Source organism: Eublepharis macularius, chromosome 4 (genome assembly GCF_028583425.1).
Source record: "Eublepharis macularius isolate TG4126 chromosome 4, MPM_Emac_v1.0, whole genome shotgun sequence".
NCBI classification, from domain to species: Eukaryota; Metazoa; Chordata; class Lepidosauria; order Squamata; family Eublepharidae; genus Eublepharis; species Eublepharis macularius.
Window position 1 is genome coordinate 23398792 of NC_072793.1, and position 22717 is coordinate 23421508.

Genomic DNA, 22717 nt, shown 5'->3' on the forward strand with positions numbered 1-22717 from the left:
TAGAGACCAGCTAGATTTCCAAGGCGTGAGCTTTTGCATGTCAAATCTAGTTAGTCTCTAAGGGGCTACTGGACCTGAATCTTGCTCTTCTACCACAGACCAACGTGGCTACCCACCTGAAACTATCTTAGTGGGGTTTAGAAGTGTGTACTTCTGATTAGTATTGCAGTGTAAAGCTCTCAGATATTTTACAGTGGCTGGAGTGTCTAATCTCTACCATTCCTGGTCATTTTCCTCTGTGATGTCTTTTAATATTATCTATAATTTAGTTATTTCAATTATTATTTCTGTCAGGCCTCCCGGAGGAGTTACTAACTCCGCCTGTACTGGGCTAAACCAATTAGCTCCTGGGGGTTACACAAGTTAGGATTATTATCCCATTTTACAGATGGGAAATTTATAGGGACTGGTTTACCAAAGCCATTATTGCCTCTTGCTGGGAGAAAAACTAGGTGTAACTTGAAACCACCACTGTTTGTCTGCTCTGCATTTAACACACAATGCAGGGCAGAACAGGATTTGACATCATATCCTGAGACATTTTCCCCTCTGAAAAGCCTCTTTTATTCTTTTTTTTTTAAAAAAAATATATTATTGTAATATCCAGCCTGAAGAAGAGTTCTGGAGAACTCAAAAGCTCACACAATGTTGTGTATCATTTGGTTGGTCCCAATAAAACATATTAAGTGGAATGTATTCTTAGTACCTAAGTCCACCCAGTGACTGAGTAGCTAATATGGGACTTTATCCAGAGAACTCCATGTGCAATTCTAGCCGTGTTGCCTTCATTTTCTTTATCACTGACTCCTTGTCAAGCCTTGTTTGGAGGATTTTGTGCCCTTAGAAGACAAAGGGTTTGGGCCTGTAGAGGATGGGTCTGGGATGGATTAAATGTGAGTGTGGGGGGTTGTTGACTTGTTACAGAGGCAAAAACCAGTCTGGCAATAGTATTAACTGTATGAAAAGAGTGAAGAACAGCAAAACTTTATACAGCGGTTTAATATTGGAATCAGGGTGAGAAAAATGGAATATGCAGCCCGAATGGAGACAGATGTCCTAAAGAGGAGAGAGAGATCTGTTTCGTTTTAGGCATTGTAAAGACCTCCAGCCTGTGGGACCTGACATTCTGGGCCAGGTCTGAGATTCAGCACCTCAGAGGAATCTCCTCACTCCTCACTAATCGTGGTTCTTCTTGTATAAGGACCTGAGGTGATGGGTTCACAGAACCCTGGCATGGACACTTCCCCCCCACCCCCAGATCTAACCTAGCCACTGCACAGTGTCCAGAAAGGGACTTCCCAAGCTCCCTTCCATCCCAGCTGCGAGGAGTGGCTTTGGCCCTGCTCTGGTAACCACATCCCCACACTCATTGCTGAGGCATCCCAATGGGATTAGCCAGGGAGCGTGGGCTGGCTTAAAATGAGGAGTACTTCCTGCTTCTTGGCTGAGTGCCTCGCCAGGCACTCGCCCACGTCAAATACCTAGGGGTGATGACTAAAAGGTCCAGGCCCATTGCCCATAGATAGCACACAGCAATATCTGCAGGCTCAGCCATAGCCATAGCCATACCTCTGTCTTCTCTCTCTCTTTTTTTTCTGGCCTACTTTTGATTTCTATGTGACAGACAGAAATTCACCAGGTGAGGCCAGACAGAACGATAGAAGAAGTGTGCAATATATGCCTGTCACAAAGCTGTTTAAAAGGCACAGAAGTCCTGTCAGAAAAGAAGTCAACACCCTGTTTTCCCACAGTGGGGCAATTTGGTGTCAGTAGCAGGGTCGGCCTTGGTCGGTATTTGGATGGGAGACCATCAAAGAAAGCCAGGGACGCGATGAGGCAGGCGATGGCAAACCACCTCTGTTGGTCTCTTGCCTTGAAAACCCCAGCAGGGGTCGCCCTAAGTCAGATGGGACTTGAAGGCACGTGCTTACATAAGAATGGCATTGTTTTGCTGCACTGGGCAAATGGGTTCAAGGTCTGTGGGTAATCTCATTATGGCACAGCAGAATCAAGCAAGAGTTGCTGGAAAGTTTAGCTGTCTATGAACCGAGCGAGAAATATACATACGGATTCAGTAATCTGCTTGGTGATACAGAATACCAAAGGAGAGGATTCCTCTAATTGTTGTGATGTATGCGTGCAGAATAGCCGCTCTGTGTTTGAGAGCCAATCTGATATTGGGGTTACAGTGTTGGACTAGGATCTGGGAGACCCAGGTGAGAATCCCCACTCTGTCACGGACGCTCGCGGAGTGGTCTTGGGCCAGCCATACACTCTCAGCCTAACCTACCTCACCGGGTTGTCGTGAGGATAAAATAGAGGAGAGGAGAATGATATAAGCCATTTTGAGTCCCTACTGGGGAGAAAAGTGTAGTGTACCTGAAGTAAAATAAAATACGTTTTGGTTGCACAACCCCTATTTTTAGGTTTAGACTTTACTAGTGATTTCTAAAGGTTTCATTGTGGAGCACAGGTTTTAATCTTATTCATTTCACTCTGTTTGCCTTGTGGAAACTGGGTCTCATTGTTTTGACAGGTAAGCAACAAAACTATTCTGGACATGGAAATAAAATAACTTATCAGGAGTTCAGTATGCTGTGGGTTGGTCTGATTTGCTCTGAGCTTGCACTGTCTTGTTGAAACTACTAGCAGCTGATCAGATACATGTATGTTGGCATGGTCCTGTTTGTATGCATTTAGGAGACCTATAGGCCCTCTTTCTGAAGAATTGCTGTAACAAAAACAACCAAACCAAAAATCCCCAGAACATTCTGCATGTATACAAAAGTATTCTGCATGTGTGCCAGCTTCCAGCCAGGTTTCAAGGCCCAGTGACACAAAAATGCACAATCAGTTGTTTCCTAATGATCTTGCATACGCAGTTCTTAGAGGCACTGGGTGATCCTCAGACCTTGCTTACTTATAGGAGTTGTACTATGAAAACATATCCAGTTTGTGTCTTCCAAAGATCTTCCAATGGGTTGACTTTAACATCACCTCCTTCCCTGATGTAGACAGCAGAGAGATAATAAGTGCCCATCAAGGCTGCCAAATTGAGGGGGAAACTGTGTCATTGCATAAATGTATGTAGGTGGGGTCCTTTATCTGCTAAAAATCTTCTTGTCTTTCTGCAAGCCCATTGCCTGGGACAGGTCGATTAATAAACTAGGATTTTTAGTCATTTGAACTCTGTTTTTAAAAGAAATTAATTAAAATCATGGTGATGATGTATAAACTTTACTTCCCGAATGTACTTTCACATGTTTTATTTGCTAAATAGTCTAATGTGCCCTGAGTGGTGTAACCAGCCTAAATTAAATCCTTAACCATCGGCTATTGAGAGAAGGGCTTTGTGCTTTCCATCTGTATGCTGACTTTCTTCCTTCCTTCCTTCCTTTTTCTCCCCCCACCCCTCTCTCTTATGCACTCAGCAGGAAGCGGGTTGATGGGAAACTCACCTGCCTCATCCTTTATGGGCAGTTTCCTGAGCGGCAGCCTGGGTTCAGCAGCGCCCCCACACCCCACAGGCCCTGCATCATCCCCATCGGAACCGGCTTTCCGTGGCCCCCACTCCGGTACCTCCCAGATCTGGTTCTCGCACTCCCATGAAGGTAAAGAGGCTTGGTGGAGGCATCGATACTGCCTTGGCGAGGGGATAATTGCCAGATGTAAAGATTTTTTTTTTTTAATGGCCAGTGCTCCAGAAGCGCTGTGAAATTTTCAGGTCTTTTCATATCCCATTGGTTGCCAGATCCAGGTTAGGAAATTCCTGGAGATTTGGGGGGTGGGGCCTGGAGAGGGCGGGGTTTGGGGAGGGAGGAGACCTAATCATGGTCTAATGTAAAAGGTCTTTTCATATCCCATGCTCTTCCTCTCTCCCTCCCCCCCACCCCCACATATGCATCAAAGAAGCCAAATTTCTATATCTGGATTACTTGTATTCTGCTATCACCATAAATTATGCAAAACAGTAAATACATTCAAATGTGCTTAGTTTGCATAAAGGTGCTAAATATTTGTGGGTGCAAATGTGTGCGTGTGTGTAGAATTTGCAAAACTGTTAAGTATTGTGGCAGGCGGACAGGGACGGGTACATGAAAACCATGTAGGGAGAATGTAACTGGGTTTTAAGGGAGGGAGGGATAGTTTAGCAGAAACTCCATCTCTTGGAATGCTGGAGCCTTTTGAAGATACTGCCTCCCACTTTTTTTGTATACATCATCTACTATGAAAAAGAAACGGAGATTCTCGGTATTCTATGCCAGATTCTGTAATTCCATACACATGGAATCACAGAGGACCTAATAACCCTGACTAAGAGGATCCCTATATTCTTGGACAAGAAGAGGCCTAGAAAAATTATCTCATTTGTGTTCTGAGCTTAATTTCAAACTACTCCACCCACACTCCCAGGAAGAAGGGGGACAGAACTATTTTCCAGAGAGGAAGGTTCTAGCATACAGGGGAGCAAATACAACAAGCCTCGGTTATTTGAAACTCTCCTTGACCCAGTCGGGTGTGTTTGATCTTTGGAAGACTTCCGATGGGGAAGGATGGAGGCTGTGGGGAGAACAAAGTTGGAGAGGAATCATTTCCTTCCCTCCCACCTCCATAGCACTTAGACACAGGGCTCTTTTTCAGCTGGAACGCGGTGGAATGGAGTTCCAGCACCTCTTGAAAATGGTCATGTGGCCAGTGGCCCCACCCCCTGATCTCCAGACAGAGGGGAGTTTAGATTGCGGTGCGGAGGGCAATCTAAACCCCGCTCTGTCTGGAGATCAGGAGTTGGGGCCACCGACCATGTCACCATTTTCACCGAGGGCGATTTGAACTTTAAAAAACTCCCCCCTTGTTCCAGCTGACCCAAAGTGACGTCATTGTGCGGTCCTGACTTCCACAGCCTCTTTTCCCAGAAAAAAAGCCCTGCTTAGACATGAAGGGAATTGCAGAGCAAGGACTCCCTACTTCTTGGGGCAGTGATGCCCTGATGGCTGTGTCCTTCTCCATTGCTATCCCCTGTCCACAAATCACGAAGCAACTCTACTTAGGCTTTTCCACTTCATGTAGCAGAGAAGTGGAGGCATTTTCCTATCTAGAGAGGTAATCAAAAAGAGATCAACGTGGTGATTTGCATTTTCTCTTCTCTGTTAAGGCTTCCTTTTCCTTCTTTTCGGCTTCCTGAAATTCTTTCAAAATATCCCAAACCACCCACTGGTTTTCTCAGGAAAAGAACTGGAGAATTATTTCTCCACAGTTCCGCTCAATATAAGGCCACTGGGTACCTCTTTCCCTACCCCAGCTTTGTCACTGCCCCCCCCACTCCCTTCCCCAAACCTCCCTGTATCTTGGCCCTGAACTTTTCCTCTGCTTATTCAGATGAACGCCCCTCAGTCTGCAAAGACAGTCATCCTCTTGTGCCAATCTCAGCTGGTCTGTAGAGAGTATGGTCTATGCTTTCCACCCGTAATTCGCACCCTCAAGAGTGCCTGGCCCCAGCCCCTGGGTTCCCAAATGGCCACGCTTCCCGATCCCCACAGGATCTATTCCTGGCCTCCACAACTGTGCTATGATGCTTGTTATGCAGCCTTTCCTCTCCGACTGTTCCAGCTCTTCAGTGCATGCTTTCTCTCTGTGTGCCTCTCTCCCTCATGCGCGCTCTCACTCTTTGCTCTTGTGGTGACTAGCTGTTGCGGTGCCCTTCCCCCATATCCTCCCCTCCATGCGAGAGGCAGAAAGTTAAAAGTGTGAGCGGCAAGGTGCTGCTGGCACGGTGCCCTGGCAGCCAGCCCGACTGCTAGTTTGAACGGCTGCCAGCTGGCTTCCGGCATGCCGGGCTGCTGGGGGCGGGGTGCAGGCAACGCTGCCGGCATCATGCTGACGGGCGGCCTGTCCCAGTGGTGGGGGTGGGGTGGCAAGGCTGAAAGTCCTGGTGTGTGGCTGACTAGGAGATCAGTTGGGCAGTCAGAGGGTGGGCTGGCTTCCTCCTCCTGCAGGGGACCCTAGAGAGGAGTCAAATGCTTAATGGAAATTCTCAGGGGAAAGAGAAAGTTTTGTGACTGGCCTGACATGGAGTGTTTAGTGTTACCTCTGGGGTTTTAGCCTGGGAAATTGTGAGTCACAAGTGTGGAAAGTATTGTCTTTGGATTCAGCGGTGTCTGAAAAGGTGTCTGTCAGGGTATTTGAGGTAGATCTATTATTATTAGTCATCTGTATTGTGCAAACATATTTATGTATTTGCTTTTGCAAAGTGTTTCCCTTTTCTATTTTTAGGTTTATAATTGTGTTAGGAGGAGGAGCCAATAACTATTCCCTTAGACATCCTAAACAAAACAAAACCCACAACTACCCAGTTCTTCTAGGTGCACGTATCTATTAATCCCGTCATTTAAAAAGCACATACAGTTTTCTTGGGGAAAATGATTTTTCCTCATTATGGAAAGAATCTGACTCAGGTCTAATCAGTGGGGCTTACACCCATGAAAGTGTTTTTAGGATTGCACTGTATATGTGCTAGTTTAATCATGCCAACATTGTCCCATATAGTGGAAAAGAGCAAGAGTCCAGTAGCATCTATAAGACTAACAAATTTTGTGATAGGATATGAGCTTTCATGAGCCACAGCTCACTTCTTCCGATACAGATATGCTTGCTGTTTTCCACTGCTACAGACAGACTAATACAGCTACCCATCTTGATCTGTTATCCTATATAGTTTAGTTTATTATCCTTTTACATTCAGACAAAAAGCAGTGATGGTTTTTTTAAGGAGTATAGCAACGTTTCTGTATCTTTCGTTCTAGCCCCCCTCCCGCACGCATATTGCTTTAGCACAGCAGGTCATTAATGGATCTTACTTTGCAAACGAGGGAGCTAAGGTTGACCTGCCACACAAGAGCATCCATCTGAATGAGAGATTCTCTGAGATCACAAAGGGACTACATAGGAGAGCGGGGAATTCATCCCGGGGCTTTTGAGCCTTAACATCCACAACCCAGAGCGAGTACCTGAGACTGCATTTGGCAGTTTCAGTCATTCTCACCTTAGCACCAATGAAAATACTTGACTCTCCCCTGCTTTTCTCTAACCCTTAGTGGTGGCATTTGACACTTGATCAAGATGGAGACTGGCAGGAAGCCAGGGGATACAATCCCAGCAAAGACTGTAAAGTCAGCGCCTGTATGTATTTCATGCTTAGGTGGTAGTTAATCGGCACAGGCACAGAATTGGTTATATTGTAGCTGCAGGTGATTCACAATCTTCAGAATCTCAGCTTGTATGTTAATGTAAGAAACCAGGTTTGTAGCCTACAGAGAACAGCAAAACCGGACTGAGAAAAATACTTCGAATGGTCAGAGCGTCGATCTTCAAATCGCTCTACAGCTTTTTGTTCCTTCTTTGTGGTACTAGATATTGCCGGCCTGCAATCCCAGTTATTCTTCTCTCTGTTCATTCCCTTTACCTTTGCCAGAACATGCAAAATTCTTGAAAACCTGAGGTGTGCAAGCTGAACATGTTATTGAAAAACGTCCAAAATATATGCACCTATGATTGATTTGCAAGCTTTATTTGGGTTGCAAGTTTTAACTACCTTGCTGCAGAATTTGGATTTATTTTCTATTTATTTTCTTCCCTTATGTAGGCATCTTGCCTTGTTAAATCAGTGCCACTGTTATAAAATACAACCCGGGGAACAAAGATTTCAAACACTCATGAAACAGTTTTTAAGAAATTTTAAATAGTGCCAAGTGCCAAGACAATTAATATAATAAATACAATTTCATGAAATTCAGCTGGTAGAGACAAAGTTCATACGGTAAAGATTCCAACTGGTGAAGATCACACCATTAATAACTTTTTCTTTCTCTTTCATTGGCAGGTTAAATGGCAAAGACCATCATATTGTCTAGAAGAACTAGAGCTGAATGTTCCTTCAAACATACAGCCGACATACAAACCGTCATTTGCCAACTGGGTGATATGTGAGAATTGGGTTTGGTGACCATCTTTGAAGGTTATGCCTGTGAGGAAGTAAGAGTACGAAACGGGAATTGGAAATCTGCTAGCAAAACCCGTCGGCTGTATGTTTGAAGGAAAGTTCAGCTCTAGTTCGTCTAGACAATATGATGGTCTTTGCCATTTAACCTATCTATGAAAGAGAAAGAAAAAGTTATTAATGGTGTGATCTTCACCAGTTGGACTCTTTACCATATGAACTTTGTCTCTACCAGTTGAATTTCATGAAATTGTATTTATTATATTAATTGTCTTGGCACTTGGCACTATTTAAAATTTCTTAAAAACTGTTTCATGAGTGTTTGAAATCTTTGTTCCCCGGGTTGTATACGGAGACTGTTTAACCTGTCCGGGTGACCTCCCCTTGTAGCTACCTACTGTTATAGAATAGGCAGAGGACTACCCTTTTCACACAATTGTGCAACTCATATTAAAGGCACCCATGGTCTGTCTGATGATGAATCTATTTGCATTTGCAAATACATACGTTAGATTTCCATACATTAGAATTGTCATGTCATCTCCCTTTGTAAGGTGTTCCTGGAAGTGTCTTATACCATCAGATGAGTCCTCTATTACAGTGGCTGCAACTTGGAAGTACCTTTTTTCCCACGGAACCCTTGCTGCTTTGATACCCGGTAATCCCAACAGCGAGGACTGAGTGGCTCTTAGTACAGCTATAACAAAACTCTTACCTAGCAAAGGTTTTGAATTACCCCCTCGGCCATCTTGTTTAGACATATGTGTAGAGACAGATCAGCCAAAGAGCCCAGCCAGCGACTTTACTTCATGTCCACTATGTTGTGACATCGGCATTTCATTCCTCACCATTATTTGTTTTAGCTCCAGGTTACCCAAGGTTCTCTGGGAGCTTAGCATCCACTTTTCTTCCTATGAGCCACTTGGATCACCATGGAAACAGCAATGTCCTGTATGGTCAGCACCGTTTCTATGAAAGCCAGAAAGGCAAGTGTCGGGGGCATGGTCAAAAGGCGGGGAATGTGAGGGCGTGCCCCCAAGGGATGGGAGAAGCACAGTGGAATCAAACTGACCACAGTGGAGTGGGCAGATGAAAGGAGGAGGAGAGAGCGGGGGTGGAGGGAGAGAAAGAAACGATCTGTCTGGATTAAAGCACTCAGCATTCAGTACCTGATGCTAATTCTAGCTCCCTGTCACACCCTCCAGGTGTGAGCCAGCATACACTGTTTCAGCTTCTGCTTGCCAAGTGACACAGTTCTCGAAAGGGAGCATCGGTAGTGTGCTGGCAGAAGAGGTTTCAGAGCATGGGGAGACACACCGGATAAGCCATTTGGGCTGCAACAGGGAGACTGTATGGGATGCTGTCTTTAGAATAGTAAATATTCCAGTAGCACCTTTAAGACTAGCCAACTTTATTGTAGCATAAGCTTTCGAGAACCACAGCTCTCCTCATCAGATGCATCTGACAAAGAGAGCTGTGGTTCTCAAAAGTTTATGCTGCAATAAAGTTGGTTAGTCTTAAAGGTGCTACTGGACTCTTTACTATTTTGCAACTACAGACTAACACAGCTAACTCCTCTGTCTTTAGAATGTCCATTCTAATCCCTGGTTGTTCTCCACAGACAATTTCTATCTACGGAACCTGCCAGCTCAGCCCACCCTGCTGTCAGCCAATCACAACTTCCCCAGCATCGCCCGAGCAGCACCTGGCCATCCTATTGGCTCCTGCAGCCGGGACCGAGAGGCTGGCCACGGACAAAAGTGCCACAAAGACTACGAGCGCTTTGTGCTGTCAAAAGACAAGGGGGCCAAAGGCGAGGTCAAGGAACGGCCAGCCGATGACGAGGCCAAGGAGCGGCACAAGCTGGTGATGCCTATGACCCCTGAGGGGAACTGCAAGGACGGGCCTGCCCAGCGGGGCTCTTGTGACAACCGGCCCAAGCACCTGCCCTCGTGCCTGCTGAGCTCCAAGGTGTTGAATGGGGACTCGGGAAAAGCGGTTCTTCCCAGCTGTGGCGGTGGCATCTTGCCACGCCACGCCGGCGGAGCCCAGAGCCGTTGTGCCAAGGAACTCAGCCACCATGAGCCTCCCCAATCCTACAGCGAGTGCCTGGAGCGACGGCAGATGCTGCACCACTCAGTCTCCTACACTGTCCCTTCTAGCCTGCCCACTGGGCCCGCAGCCCTGAGCACAACGACTGGCAGCTTCCCCTGCCTGCAGCTGCATTCCAGTCCAGATGGGATGTGCCCTTTGCAGGATAAGGCCAGCCGGGAATTACGGATCAGCGGGGCCACTTTAGTGCCTTCTGTAGGCCACCTGACTGATAAGAGCCGCTCCTTCCAGATGCTGTCTGAGCCCTGTGAGGGCAAAGAGCGCCCCCACGATATGGGCCCGGAGCACCCCTCCGCCTACGGGAATCATCCTTTCTCTCACCTTAAAGCGGAGGGCAAAGCCGAACGGCGGCTGGAGTGGCCACAGAATTCCAACGCTCGCCTCAAAGGCCTTGAGTACCTGAACAACACTGGCTCGGACGGTCATTTTGGTAGCTTGCCCCATCAGCCTAAGAGCGGGCACTTTGAGATGGTGCCACCTCAGGATTGCGCTCGGCCCAGTCCTCAGGAGACGCTGTGTAAACTCAGCCAGTCCTGCTGCACTTTAGACAAGGCCCCCAAGGAGCCGCCGACACCTAGCACCCAGAAGGTGGCTCGAATCCGCCACCAGCAGCACTTGCAGCCGGAGATGGAACAGGTGGGCAGCCATGCAGAGTCCAAGCGCAAATCAGTGGAGCTGAGCTCTCTGGGCTACAACGGACCACACTTGCCACCATGGCCAGTTCAGGGACAGGGCCCTCCCTTATCCATGGCAGAGGAAAGGAAAGGCTCCTACCTGGACCCATTTAGCAGCAGCCTTCAACAGGCCGCCCTCATGACACAAGGCTCGGTGCTGACCCAGGAAATGCAGACTCCCCCAGACGAAGTGTCAGCCATGAAGAACCTGCTGAAGTACAGCAACCAAGCACTTATTGTGGGCCAGAAAGCTCCTTTTGTGGGCCTGGGCAGCCTCAAGGGTAGCTGTGCCCATCAGGATGGAGGCAAGTTCCTGGGGGCCAAAGGGCAGCAGGAGCTGGAACGCCCCGACTGTGCCCGCAGTCGGGACCACGAGATGGGCCATGGTGACGGCGAGGTGCGTCAGCCTCCCGTGGGCATTGCTGTGGCCGTGGCACGTCAGAAGGATACACTCAGCCGGCCTGAGCCAGCTTATGGAGCTGGCTCCAGTCGTCAAGGCCGGGCGGCCATGGGCCTCAAAGGTAAGCTTGACGGCGTGGAACGGCAAGCCGCAGAAAGGGCTGTATGCCATACGAATGTGGTAATGTCATAAGAACATAAGTAAAGCCATGTTGGATCAGGCCAGTGGCCCATCCAGTCCAACATTCTGTCACACACAGTGGCTAGAAATCCAGTGCCATCTAAAGGACTGTCAGTGAGGCCAGGACACCAGTCGGCATCTTTTTTTTTCTCCCTGAAACATCCTGTCCTTCTTTCTAGTCTTGGTTTGTAGGCTCTGCTCCCCAAACTCTGGCTTCGCTTTCCCTCAGCGAAGGCCTTTCCCCCCAGACTTCCAGTCCCTTATACCTGAGAGCGGGACCACAAGTGACGCCTGACACAGGTTGGACAATAGTCAGCTTCCCTCAAGTTTTGATGGGAAATGTAGGCGTCCTGGTCTTGCAGCTTGGCTCTCCGACTGCTGTCCAATGGACTTTTCAACTGTCACTTGTCCAACATTCTGCCAAGCTGCCTACATTTCCCGCCAAAACTTGAGGGAAGCTGGCAAGTGTCCAACCTGTGTCAGGCGTCACTTGTGGTCCCGCTCTGAGCCACACTCATATCCTCTAAAGTCCCTCACCTGGGACGAGCCTTTGCTGCTTTCTTTACCCCAGCTGCCAATCTCCACAGTGTGGAAGACTAATACCAAAGCATAACCTGTTTTCCTGTTTCTCCTTGTCCTCCGCTTCACTCCCTTGCAGATAAGGAATACCCTGTGTGCTGTGACTGCCAGAGGGTGTTACTAATTTTGCTTCTCCGGCTTTTTTTTTTCCTGCACAGCTGGTGCGGCACGGCCTGTGCACGTCATCGACCTGGATGCTGAGGAGGAACGGAGCCGGTTGTGCGAGGAACGTCTGGGGATTGCAGGGAGAGACCTGCTGCTCCAGTAAGGGCTCAGACCATCCACAAGGCTGGGGCTGCAGCTAGGGCATAAAAGAATTATTGAGCTGGTGATGGGATATTATAGCAACGTTGGGATATCATCACAGGCAGGGCTTTTTTTCTGGGAAAAGAGGTGGTGGAACTCAGGACCGCACAATGACATCACTTTGGGTCAGCTGGAACAAGGGGGGAGTTTTTTTAAAGTTTAAATTGCCCTAGGAGAAAATGGTCGCATGGCTGGTGGCCCCGCCCCCTAATCTCCAGACAGAGGGGAGTTTACATTGCCCTCTGCACCACTGGCAATCTAAACTCCCCTCTGTCTGGAGATCAAGGGGCAGGGCCACCGGCCATGTGACCATTTTCAAAAGGTGCCAGAACTCCGTTCCACCACATTCCAGCTGAAAAAAAGCCCTGATCACAGGGCCTCTGGAAGGTACTGTGCAAAGCCTATTTAGCTCTATAACAGGCCAATTTTTGCTGGCTAGCTTAGTGTTGTCTGTCTTTATGTGGTGTCGAGGAGTGGTAGGGAATTTCTCATCCATTGCTCTAGGATCAGCCCAAGGATATACATGTTCATATGAGAGCCAGAATTCACTTTACTCTGGGAGTCTTTCACTTCCATAAACTTTCTTGATGGCCCATTCTGTAACCCTTTTGCCAGGGCTGGGGGATCACTTTATTCCCACTGACCTGTCTTTTCTGCATCTGATTTTTGGGCTCACAGGGATAACAAGGATCTAGTGGAGTTTGCCCGCATCCACCCCTCAAGCAGCTGCCCTGGAGATCTGACCCCTCACCTGATGATCGCAGGCAGTTCATCACTGCAGGCCAGCCAGTTGGGAGGCGACCCAGCTGCTCACACCCATCCAGCTCATACGCATTGGTTGCCCCGGACACGCAGCCCCTCGCTGTGGATGGGTGGACACTCATACGGTCAGTACTGTTTGTGCTGGAAGTGCATTCTGCAGTCCGTCACTAAAACTGTGCCATTAGCTGGGCCTAGGCCACACGCAGCTGTTCTTTCTCCCCTGATTTGCAACCCTCTGTCCCTAATTGTTCAGCAGTTTGGGCTTTCCCCCATTCTTCCCTGCTAATCCCACCTGCTTTTTAGCTCTTGCCACTTGTTGTTCCATCAGTTCTGCTTGGCAACTCCTCTGCTACTGTATCTGGTCTGTTCTTTAGGTGAGCGGTGATGAGAGAGATAGGGCTCACCCTGTTCTTTGGATTTAATTCCCATTTGGTTCAACGGGGGCAATCACGTTACCCAGAATGACTGACACTTGAGGATCCTTCACACCTTTCTTCCTTTTTTTAAAAATCATTTTTATTTTATTTTATCAAAATAAGAAAGGATACAGAAAGAAAAAAGGGGAAGGGAGGAAATAATAAAGTCTAGCAGATTTTACAACTATTCGCTACAAGAGTTGTTAGAATACAGAGCACGCAAGAACTTGGTCTTTTTCAGTGTTTGTCAATATAGCATTGGAGATTACAACTTTTATTAAATCCAATTACTATATATTATCCCTCTTTACTACACATACTTACCGCATACCTCTTCCTTCTCAACATTCAGTAATAAGAGTTAATGAACAAAAAGACAAGATTCCTTAATTCATGATTACTACAATATTTCAACTTATCTCTTAATATAACTGATTAACATAACTTTTAGTATAGAGATCATTTCTACTTATCCATAACTTTATACCAATATTTCCATATCCTACAATCTATTTCAGCAATTATGTATTCAAACATTTTCAGCCCTATCAAACTATGACCTCTTTTAAGGATCCTTCACACATTTCCACATGGAGAGCACCCCTTGTAAAAGATAACATGCAAACTGCCTACAGATCATCACATATGACTGTCAATCACCAATTTCCAACACATGCAACAGAAACTTCAACTCATGCACAATGTTTTCTGCATGGACTTGGGTGCCGCAGGCAGAGGCCCACAGCTTGAGCAAAACTGGATTCCAGCCTACCCTATGGTTTGGCCCCCACATATATCGCCCTGCTGGGACCAAGTGGAGACAACAGCACCATCCAGCCCAAACTTGTTCTCTCAAGACACACAGTGATTTCCCTACATGTGTACTGAAAGCATATTCATGACATCAGATGTGATGAATGAAATGTTTGTCTATTTTGCCACCTGTATACCTGCCATTGACTGACACGGGAAATAGGAAGACCAGAAAGCCAAAGTCTAATCTTATGATGCTGTTGCTGTCTCCTTTTGGGGGGGGGGACAAGGGATTGCCACGGGAGGGTGCTGAATTAAATCCGGTGTGTTTCGCCCCGTCCCACTCCAGGCATCGGGCATCCTGCTCTACACCAGAACTTGCCACCTGGCTTCCCAGCCTCTATGCCCAGTGCCATGCAACCAGTCTTCCCCCTGTCGCAGGAGCCTCCTGCCCAGCTGGTCATCCTGCCTTCTGAACCTCCGGCCCACGGAGCCCCGCACACCCTGGGTAAGTAGCAGCCACAAAAGGACTGGCTGGTATATCCCACTTCTGTTGGTTTTGAACTGGGGTGGGGCTTAGGGGTGCCGATGAGAGCAGATAGGTGTGATCCTCTTCGTTCAGGGATCAGGAAGGACTCTCACAGGTGGACTGACATTGTTTGCCTCTCCAAGTGACCCACCTGTCTCCCAGCAGCTGAGGTGATGGATCAGGCATCTATTTGGCCACCAATGTATCCTAGCCGAGGGCCCGGCTCTCACCTCCAGCACACAGGCCAGCTCCCAGTCTACTCCCGCTCCCAGTTCCTGCGTCAGCAAGAGCTCTATGCCCTGCAGCAGCAGCAGCAACAGCGCGCAGCACAAGCACTGGAAGTGCAGCGGCACACACACAGCCAGGTAAGCGCGTGGAAAGGTGGCCTAACCCCTCTGGGTGTCCAGCAGGCCTCTCTTACCGTGGAACCGGAAAAAGCAGAGAATTCCTTGTTTAGGAAACGATCCCATTTTTTCTTTGGAGCACATGGAGAACTAAAATGGAAAGGATCAAATGGTCATTGCTCTCTGCTGGAAATCCCTGGACTACCCCTGTAGCTCTCTTAATGCAGGTCAGTTCATACGGTCCAGACTGGAGGGTGGCACACACCTAAAGTGCTGCAGAAAAGTGACAGCACAGCAAATACCTACAGAGGACCCACCTAAGTAAGTCAATACACGTGCTATCGTGGAGGACAAAAACCCCCGCAACCCGTAGGTTCTGTGCTCAATGAGACCGGGCTCGAAATGTCATGTATATTCAAACCCCAATGAGAGCAAAACTTATCCACAGCATCTTTTTTTAAAAAAAATATTTTTATTCAATTTCAGAACTGTAACAATAATCAAACAACAAACCAATATAATACATTGCATTTACAAATATTAACACAGTGCTTCAACTTTAATACATTAACAATGAGTGGTGTGAAGAGGGAGGTTGCAGATCTCTTGCTTCTATGAATTCGTAAAATGGGATCCATTTTTCCCAGAAGTTTGATCCCGAAGATTGATATTCCGTCTGATGTAGATTGTCAGTTATTTTTTCCATTATCAAATGGTTCCAGATTTTTGTATACCAAAGTTCTGTAGTAGGTGGAGATTGGTCTTTCCATTTGGTTGCTATTGCACTCCTAGCTGCCACCAGGAGAGAGTTGATAAGGTCTCTTCTAACATTTGGGATTGATGTCTGATCCCACAGTCCCAAGAAGATTACTTTTGGTGACATAGGGACACTGTACCCTGTTATTTCCTTAATAATATTTAGTATTTCTGACCAAAATCGAGATATCAAGGGACATTCCCACCAACAGTGAGCAAAATTACCCTCATTATTGCATTTCTTCCAACAAGAGGGTGATGCTGAAGAATAAATTAAGGAGATTTTTTGGGGTGTATCCACAGCATCTTTTCAAAGGAAATGGGATAGTGTGCCGTTCCATGCCACTCAGCATCACGGCTTGCATCCTAGCATCGTTTTTGCTGACAGAAGTGTCCTTCCATTAGTGGAGGAAGACGTTGATTTTTGCTGCCCTCCTACTTTGCCTTGGTTCTTTCTATGAGGGCCCTCTGATGCCTGGGGACCGATTGGGGTGGCGGTGGAGGACTCAGCGGGCTGCAATGGAGGAAGTCCCATTCCATGACCTTTGTGCAACTCATCAGTTTTGGGGTACAGGCCTCTGTCTCTAGCCAAATCCTTTGTTATCCTAGAGAAAATGGTGGTGGTGGTGGTTAGGGAAATTAAGATCCTATGTGAAAGAATCACACTCTTCCTTACTCCAAAGCAACACGATTGGTGCTTTGGGCATGTTTAAATTCTGTAAGCAGCTGGAGAGTGGTGGGAAACAGTATTATCCTAGGTTCAGGATTCAGCTTTCCTTGGAGCTCAGATTTCCCGAAGGCAAATTTTTACAATTGTAAAGAGGGGCTTGAAAGAATGTCAAAAATGCCCAGTGAATTCTTGGAAACTAGGCGGAATGAGGTTTCCATTGATCAGGGCATGGGATTGTTGTACCTGCTGAGCCCCTTGCCCTTCCTTGTGAATGGCAGATGCTGAAGAAAGTATATAAAATAAAACTTAGTAAATTGGGTTTAATTTCCAGAATTCATACAAGATGCATCATTTAGCATTTCTTGGGCCAGAACTTGGGTTCAGAATTTGTTGTTAGCTATAAGCACCCAAAGTACTCAGAGTCCTGAGCAGGGCTTTTTTTCAGCTGGAACGCGGGGGAACGCAGTTCCGGAACCTCTTGAAAATGGTCACATGGCTGGTGGCCCCTGATCTCCAGGCAGAGGGGAGTTGAGATTGCGCCCTTCTGTCTGGAGATCAGGGGGCGGGGCCACTGGCCATGTGATCATTTTCACCAAAGGTGATTTAAACTTCTAAAAACTCCCCCCTTGTTCCAGCTGACCCAAAGTGACGTCATTGGCCCTGGGAGCATGTGTGCACTTTGCACGTGCACATGTGGTACCAGGGGCACCACCTCCCGCCAAGAGTTGCCCCCTGTGCTGGCAACCCACTAAGTTCCACCACCTCTTTTCCCAGAAAAAAAGCCCTGGTCCTGAGTTATGAGGATCAAAAGCTCAAAATTGCATCCAACCCTTCCTTAAAACCAAAGAGGTTCTTATTTCCATCGGATCTCAAAGGAGATGTAGTTCAAATCAGTGGCCCCCATACTCAGTCTGAGCATGGCATCCAGGGTGGGTTGTATTTCAGAGTTGATGTGTAGAGAAAGAGACAGGAGGAAGTAAGGCTATGGAAGGGGTACACAGAGATGCTTATCAGGCCTTTATGTAGAGCATCAGAGTGTACAGAAACTACAGATAGGTTTACTGGCACCTGCTTCCTGGCTTTCACCATTGATCACTGACCTCCTTTCTCTTTCGTTTTTTCAGCGGAAACCCGAAGAGCCGCCCCCCGAGCTGGAGATGCCAGGCCCCGAGAAGCCGCTCAAACCATCCCACAAAGCTGTTGCCTTAAATGCTCCCCCAAAGGGCCTGTCCACAGCAGCTGCCTGCTCAGCCAAGCTCTCCCCATGCTGCCACCCGCCCAAATGCCCTGCCCCCTGCACTTTACCTGTCTGCCCTGCTGTGGTTCCCCGCTCGCCAGCTGTAAGTCCAGTGCCCTCACAGAGCTCCACTGGTCCCGAGTCTGAGGACAAGCAGCCAGAGGGCCAGCCAGCCCAGGACTATCCCAAATCACTGGAACCAGGTAGAGATTCATCACAGGCCAAGACTGAGAGGGGGGCAGACTATATATGCACAGTTCCTTTGCCTTTGGGACTTGCTAAGGCAATCCGTTTTGATGTAAGACTTGTTTTTAAATTCCTTGGCATGGGCTCCTTAATAAGTGTTATGATGCATGTCCTACTACGGGCATGATCTCTACTTCAGCAATGTTTCGATGCCAGCGTGTTGCACTAATTATGAAAAACACAGCCTAAATCCTGTTTATTGTTCCTAAAATACACACATTTCTGGTCTTTATGAGTGTAAGATTTTAAAAATGGGATTCAATGGGAAGTGCCTGCAGAAGGCTCATGATCAGTTCTAGAGTCCATGTAGGATTTGCAAGATCAAGATCTCTTGGCCTGTAGCATTTTACCCTAATGTACCATACCATTTTCCTGGGCATCTTGCAGAACAGATAACTCTGCAAAAATCCAAACTGGAATAAATTGGCAAGGGAGTTTGTTTGTTTGTTTGTTTCGAATTTCCCTGACTTGTTTACAGAATATGAAGGCATTTCCCATAGTGTCTACAAGGACTGTGGAAGGACTTGGGTCAAGATATGTGGCTCAGAAGCAGGGCTTTTTTTCTGGGAAAAGAGGTGGTGGAACTCAGCGGGTTGCCCTCAGAGAAAATGGTCACAAGGCTGATGGCCCTGCCCCCTAATCTCCAGACAGAGGGGAGTTTAGATTGCCCTCTGCACCAAGCGGCTTGGAGGGCAATCTAAACTCCCCTCTGTCTGGAGATCAGGGGGCGGGGCCACCAGCCATGTGACCATTTTCAAGAGGTTCCGGAACTCCGTTCCCCTGCATTCCAGCTGAAAAAAAGCCCTGCTCAGAAGGATGTCCTTCCTTTGGATGTTGATATGTGTTCTGTGTGATATGGAGAGTTCAGGGTCACACCGGCAGGCTCTTTGTTCTGAGGAGGTCCTGTCCTTTAGCTGTCACTTACCTTTCTACTCCTCCTTTCTCTTTCAACAGACCTTCCCCCTGGTTATTCCTATCCTGTGGCTGGTCTGGGCTATGCATCACCGTTACCCCTGGATCCAGCTGATCCCGACACTATGCAAACTGTTTCCACGGCAGCCGAGCCAGAACAGTCACGCACCTTCCCACCAGAGCAGGAGCCACGCTGCGAGACAGAAGCTAGCCAATCCCTTGGGGCTGCGGACACTGAAGTGGAACCTTCCCACCCTCATCCGCCCCATCTCCTTGTGCACCCCCAGAGGCCAAGCTCTCCGGAACTTACCAAGGAGACACCATGTTGCCCCCTGCTGGTCGGGGACAGCCCGGACAACTTGGACTCGGCCCCACAAGAACATCAGGAAGAGGCCAAGCCAGTGGCAGCCCTTCCGGGGCCTTCCCCAGAGGCCATGGCTGTGGAGGACAGCCCAGCTGCAGCCCTGGAGGATGGCTTCCAGGAGACTGAAAGTGACGTTGGTTCGCCAGATGTCCCCTCAACTCATACTGATGTGCAGGCAGTACCATGTGGCCTGGATGTTCTCATTGCTGCCAGCATAGATCTGGGCGAGCTCCCACCTTTGGATCCTCCGACTCCTGCAGCCCCCCTTTCCTTGCCTTCCCCGTGCAGTTCAGGGATTCCTGGCATTGCCCTGCTCAGTGAGCTGGCTGAACTGGAACTCCGGCAGCAGCACTGTGACACTGCCTCCCACGGTAAGCAAGTCGAGGGCTCTGGTCCCTGCCTTCTCCCTTCCCCTTTCATTGAGGCCAGGGGTCATTTCGTAGAAAAAGAGCTGGAGGAACTTATTAGCATAAATCATTAGCACAACTCATTAGCATATGCCACACCCCTTGACATCACCAGAAGTGTGTCATTAGCATAACTGATTTGCATATGCCACGCACCCCTGACATCACCTATCCTGGCTGTTTTGGACCCAATCCTGGCCATTCAGGGCCAAAATTGGGCCCAAAATGGTCAGGATCGGGCCGCTGCTGAGTGGGAGAGTGATCCACCATCTGTCAGAGGCCCGATCTGGGCCGTTTCGGCCCCAAGCCAGGCTGAAACGGGCCCAAAATGGCTGAGAGTCAGGTGGGTGGGGCCACCTGACCAGTGACCTCTTTTGGGGAACTGCTGGAACTGCGTTCCTGTGCGTTCTCCCTCGAAATGAGCCCTGATTAAGGCCATGAGTAGCAAGCAGAGATGGAGGGGGAGAAGAATCTCATGACTCAAAGCCTTGTCTGGATGTCTTGTTGGTGGTGTCCAAGGGATCTTTGCTCTTCAGTAGCAGAGAGCAGTTTATCAGAAGGTTGCAGAGTCAGGTCCAAATTCTCCAGCGTTAACAGAGGCATCGAGAACATCTGCTTTCCTATACTCAACTGTGCCTCCGGCCTGATCAGGAATTTGATTACAGCTCCTATTCTATAGTGGTGGTAGAGAGTGCCCTCAAGTCATAGCTGACTTATGGCGACCCGCCCCCAGTCGGGATTTTCATGGCAAGAGGCTAAGAGTGGTGGTTTGCCATTGCTTGCCTCTGCAACCCTGGTCTTCATTGGATTGAATTCCCATTCAATTACTAACCAAGGCGGACCCTGCCTAGCTCCTGAGATCTGATGAGATGAGGCTTACCTGGGCTATCCAGGTCAGGTGGTATCTATAATAGGGTCCGGGATATGAAATAACGGTTATCAATGAGAGATCAACAAATTGGTTCACGGGAGGGAAGTTTTTCTTGCAGGGAGGGGCTAGAGCCTGAAGTCCTGGAATCTTTTCTCAAATCTTGGAGAAAAAGGTTTCAACATGGCACATTAGGCAGGTATAGTATATGGCCAGGGCACTCTCCTTTATTGTCTTTCATTAGGCATCCAGGGTTATGTGAGTGATGGAAGGATGTATCTGCATCTCCCCCGTTTGCTGTATAGCTTTCTCCCTCTCCCCTTGCACTGCTTAAACAGCCCTGAGCGCAGCCAAGTTTCCCATCAGACAGCTGAATGTCACAAGTCACTAGCATGTCCGTCTGCCAAGCCCCGCTGCTTCTTCCCCAAACATGCCATTGTCTAGGGAGGTTCTCTACTTTTTCTTCTGCCACTTCTCTCTGTTGATAAACACATGAGAACACTGTATAGTTTACTTAACCCTTCACACACACATAATAATTCCAAAAATTGTTCAAATGCTTTGGGAAGACAAAAGAACAGTTGGGATCCCTTAAGTCAGACCATCTGCCTCACCACTGCTTCTCATACAACCTTCCAGTTTGTATAAATGAGCTGTGCTCTCCCGAATAACCCTGTGGACATCTCCACGTATTCGGTTAAGCAACCCACTCTGTCAGACGCCGCCTGGGCTTGCAAAGCAGTCCCTGCTCACCCAGGTTGCTGGTTGCCTGCTTTTCAAAGTGCATTTCTTACAGGCTTTTATTGCTCCATTTTGCTTTGCACTACTGGTGGGGTAACCTGTCAGCCAGGTGGTTAATTAAGGGAGTGAGACACCCAAGCAATACCATAGCTGTGGGTGCCTGGATCCTGAGAATGGTCTCTTGTAATAAAGTCAGACCGAGGGAGTTGCTAGCTTCCCTCTTGGATTGTGACTGAGATGTGCTTTGTTATGGAGTATGACCGCCCTGAGTATCTGCTTAGCTATGGGGTGAGCTGTATTTAAGCTCTCCAATATCCTGGCAGTTAGCTACAGAAAATTCTGCCCTTCAGATTTTTTCACTAGTAAGGCGGAAACTACTCTCGTTGTTGCTTATTCCTGGGCCCCGGAAGATTCAATGATTTCTCCTAAGAGATGTGGAATCATGTATATTGCCAAACAGCCAAGAGAAATCAGAAGTTCGACAGTAGTTTGGGAGATTGCTTAGTCACTGTTGGGACAGAAGCAGCACAATGTTTGCTCTGGGAAGTAAGAGAAGATTAACCGTTTCTGACTCTGGAAAGCTATCTGTGGGCTGCATGCAGAAAGCAATGTTTGTGTACAACAAGTTGATTTTCCAATGCAGATCTGGAATTGGGGGCAAAACAGAGAATTGGGAAGGGCTTATAATTATGAGGATCTTGGAAGTCTTGGGAAATACCTGTCCCATTCATCTGCGTTATCCAATTTCAAGGGGCAAAGTAGTGTTACCAGATATGAACACCTTCCCGCAAGAAACTGTTGCTAGGCCTCTGGTGTAATAACAGTGTCTTCACAATCTCATCGCCTTAGAGAACAAATAGCTCCACATGCTCAAGCGTTCTGACTTTTGCAAAAAGAATTCATCAGCAAAACAATTGCAAGAAAAGCTCTCCCTTTTTTGGGTCCCTGCACCTTTCCGTTGTCTTTTGAGCCTCCCGTCATCTCCCGCCTCCCCAGCAGAGAGGTGTACGCCAGCCCACATGTGCAGATGGTTATCACCCCCTGTGGCTATGCAAAGTCTGTGCTTTTCATCTACATTCAAACGGTTACTGCTCACACACCGGAACTGTTCCTTGCCCACAGTGGAACGGAAACCACACATAAGGACTCCCCTGCACGCTCTCTCGCACATGTGGGCAGACACATTTATAAGCACATAGTCTTGTAACCAAACGTGACCCACAGAGCAACGACCAAATAAGGTTGTTATTCATGCTTTTCCCTTCTTCTGTCAACATAGTATCTCCAAGCATGTTTAAATGCTCTTATGGCATTGCTCTTCAGCCCCTCCCCTTGCAAAGTACTGCTTCTCTCTGAAGCCCACCCCTCCACTAGTTTAATGGTATCTCATGAGGCCCCTCTTTCCCTAAAGTTCTGCCAATGCTGGCTCTGAGTTGCTGACCCTTGGCTTGAATTACCCTCTCTGGCC

General features: G+C 47.9%; 1 protein-coding gene across 2 annotated transcripts in view; it reads left to right on the forward strand.

Annotated features, from left to right (window-relative positions):
- BAHCC1 (BAH domain and coiled-coil containing 1) overlaps positions 1-22717 on the forward strand; it is a 109589-nt gene that overhangs the window by 57512 nt on the left and 29360 nt on the right. For both annotated transcript variants that reach the window (XM_054978119.1, XM_054978120.1), the window contains exons 2-10: positions 3432-3611; positions 8857-8979; positions 9615-11300; positions 12097-12202; positions 12923-13131; positions 14525-14683; positions 14870-15069; positions 17599-17914; positions 18912-19604. In XM_054978119.1, the coding sequence (XP_054834094.1) occupies positions 3432-3611; positions 8857-8979; positions 9615-11300; positions 12097-12202; positions 12923-13131; positions 14525-14683; positions 14870-15069; positions 17599-17914; positions 18912-19604 (3672 nt within the window). The remainder of the gene's footprint in view (positions 1-3431; positions 3612-8856; positions 8980-9614; positions 11301-12096; positions 12203-12922; positions 13132-14524; positions 14684-14869; positions 15070-17598; positions 17915-18911; positions 19605-22717) is intronic.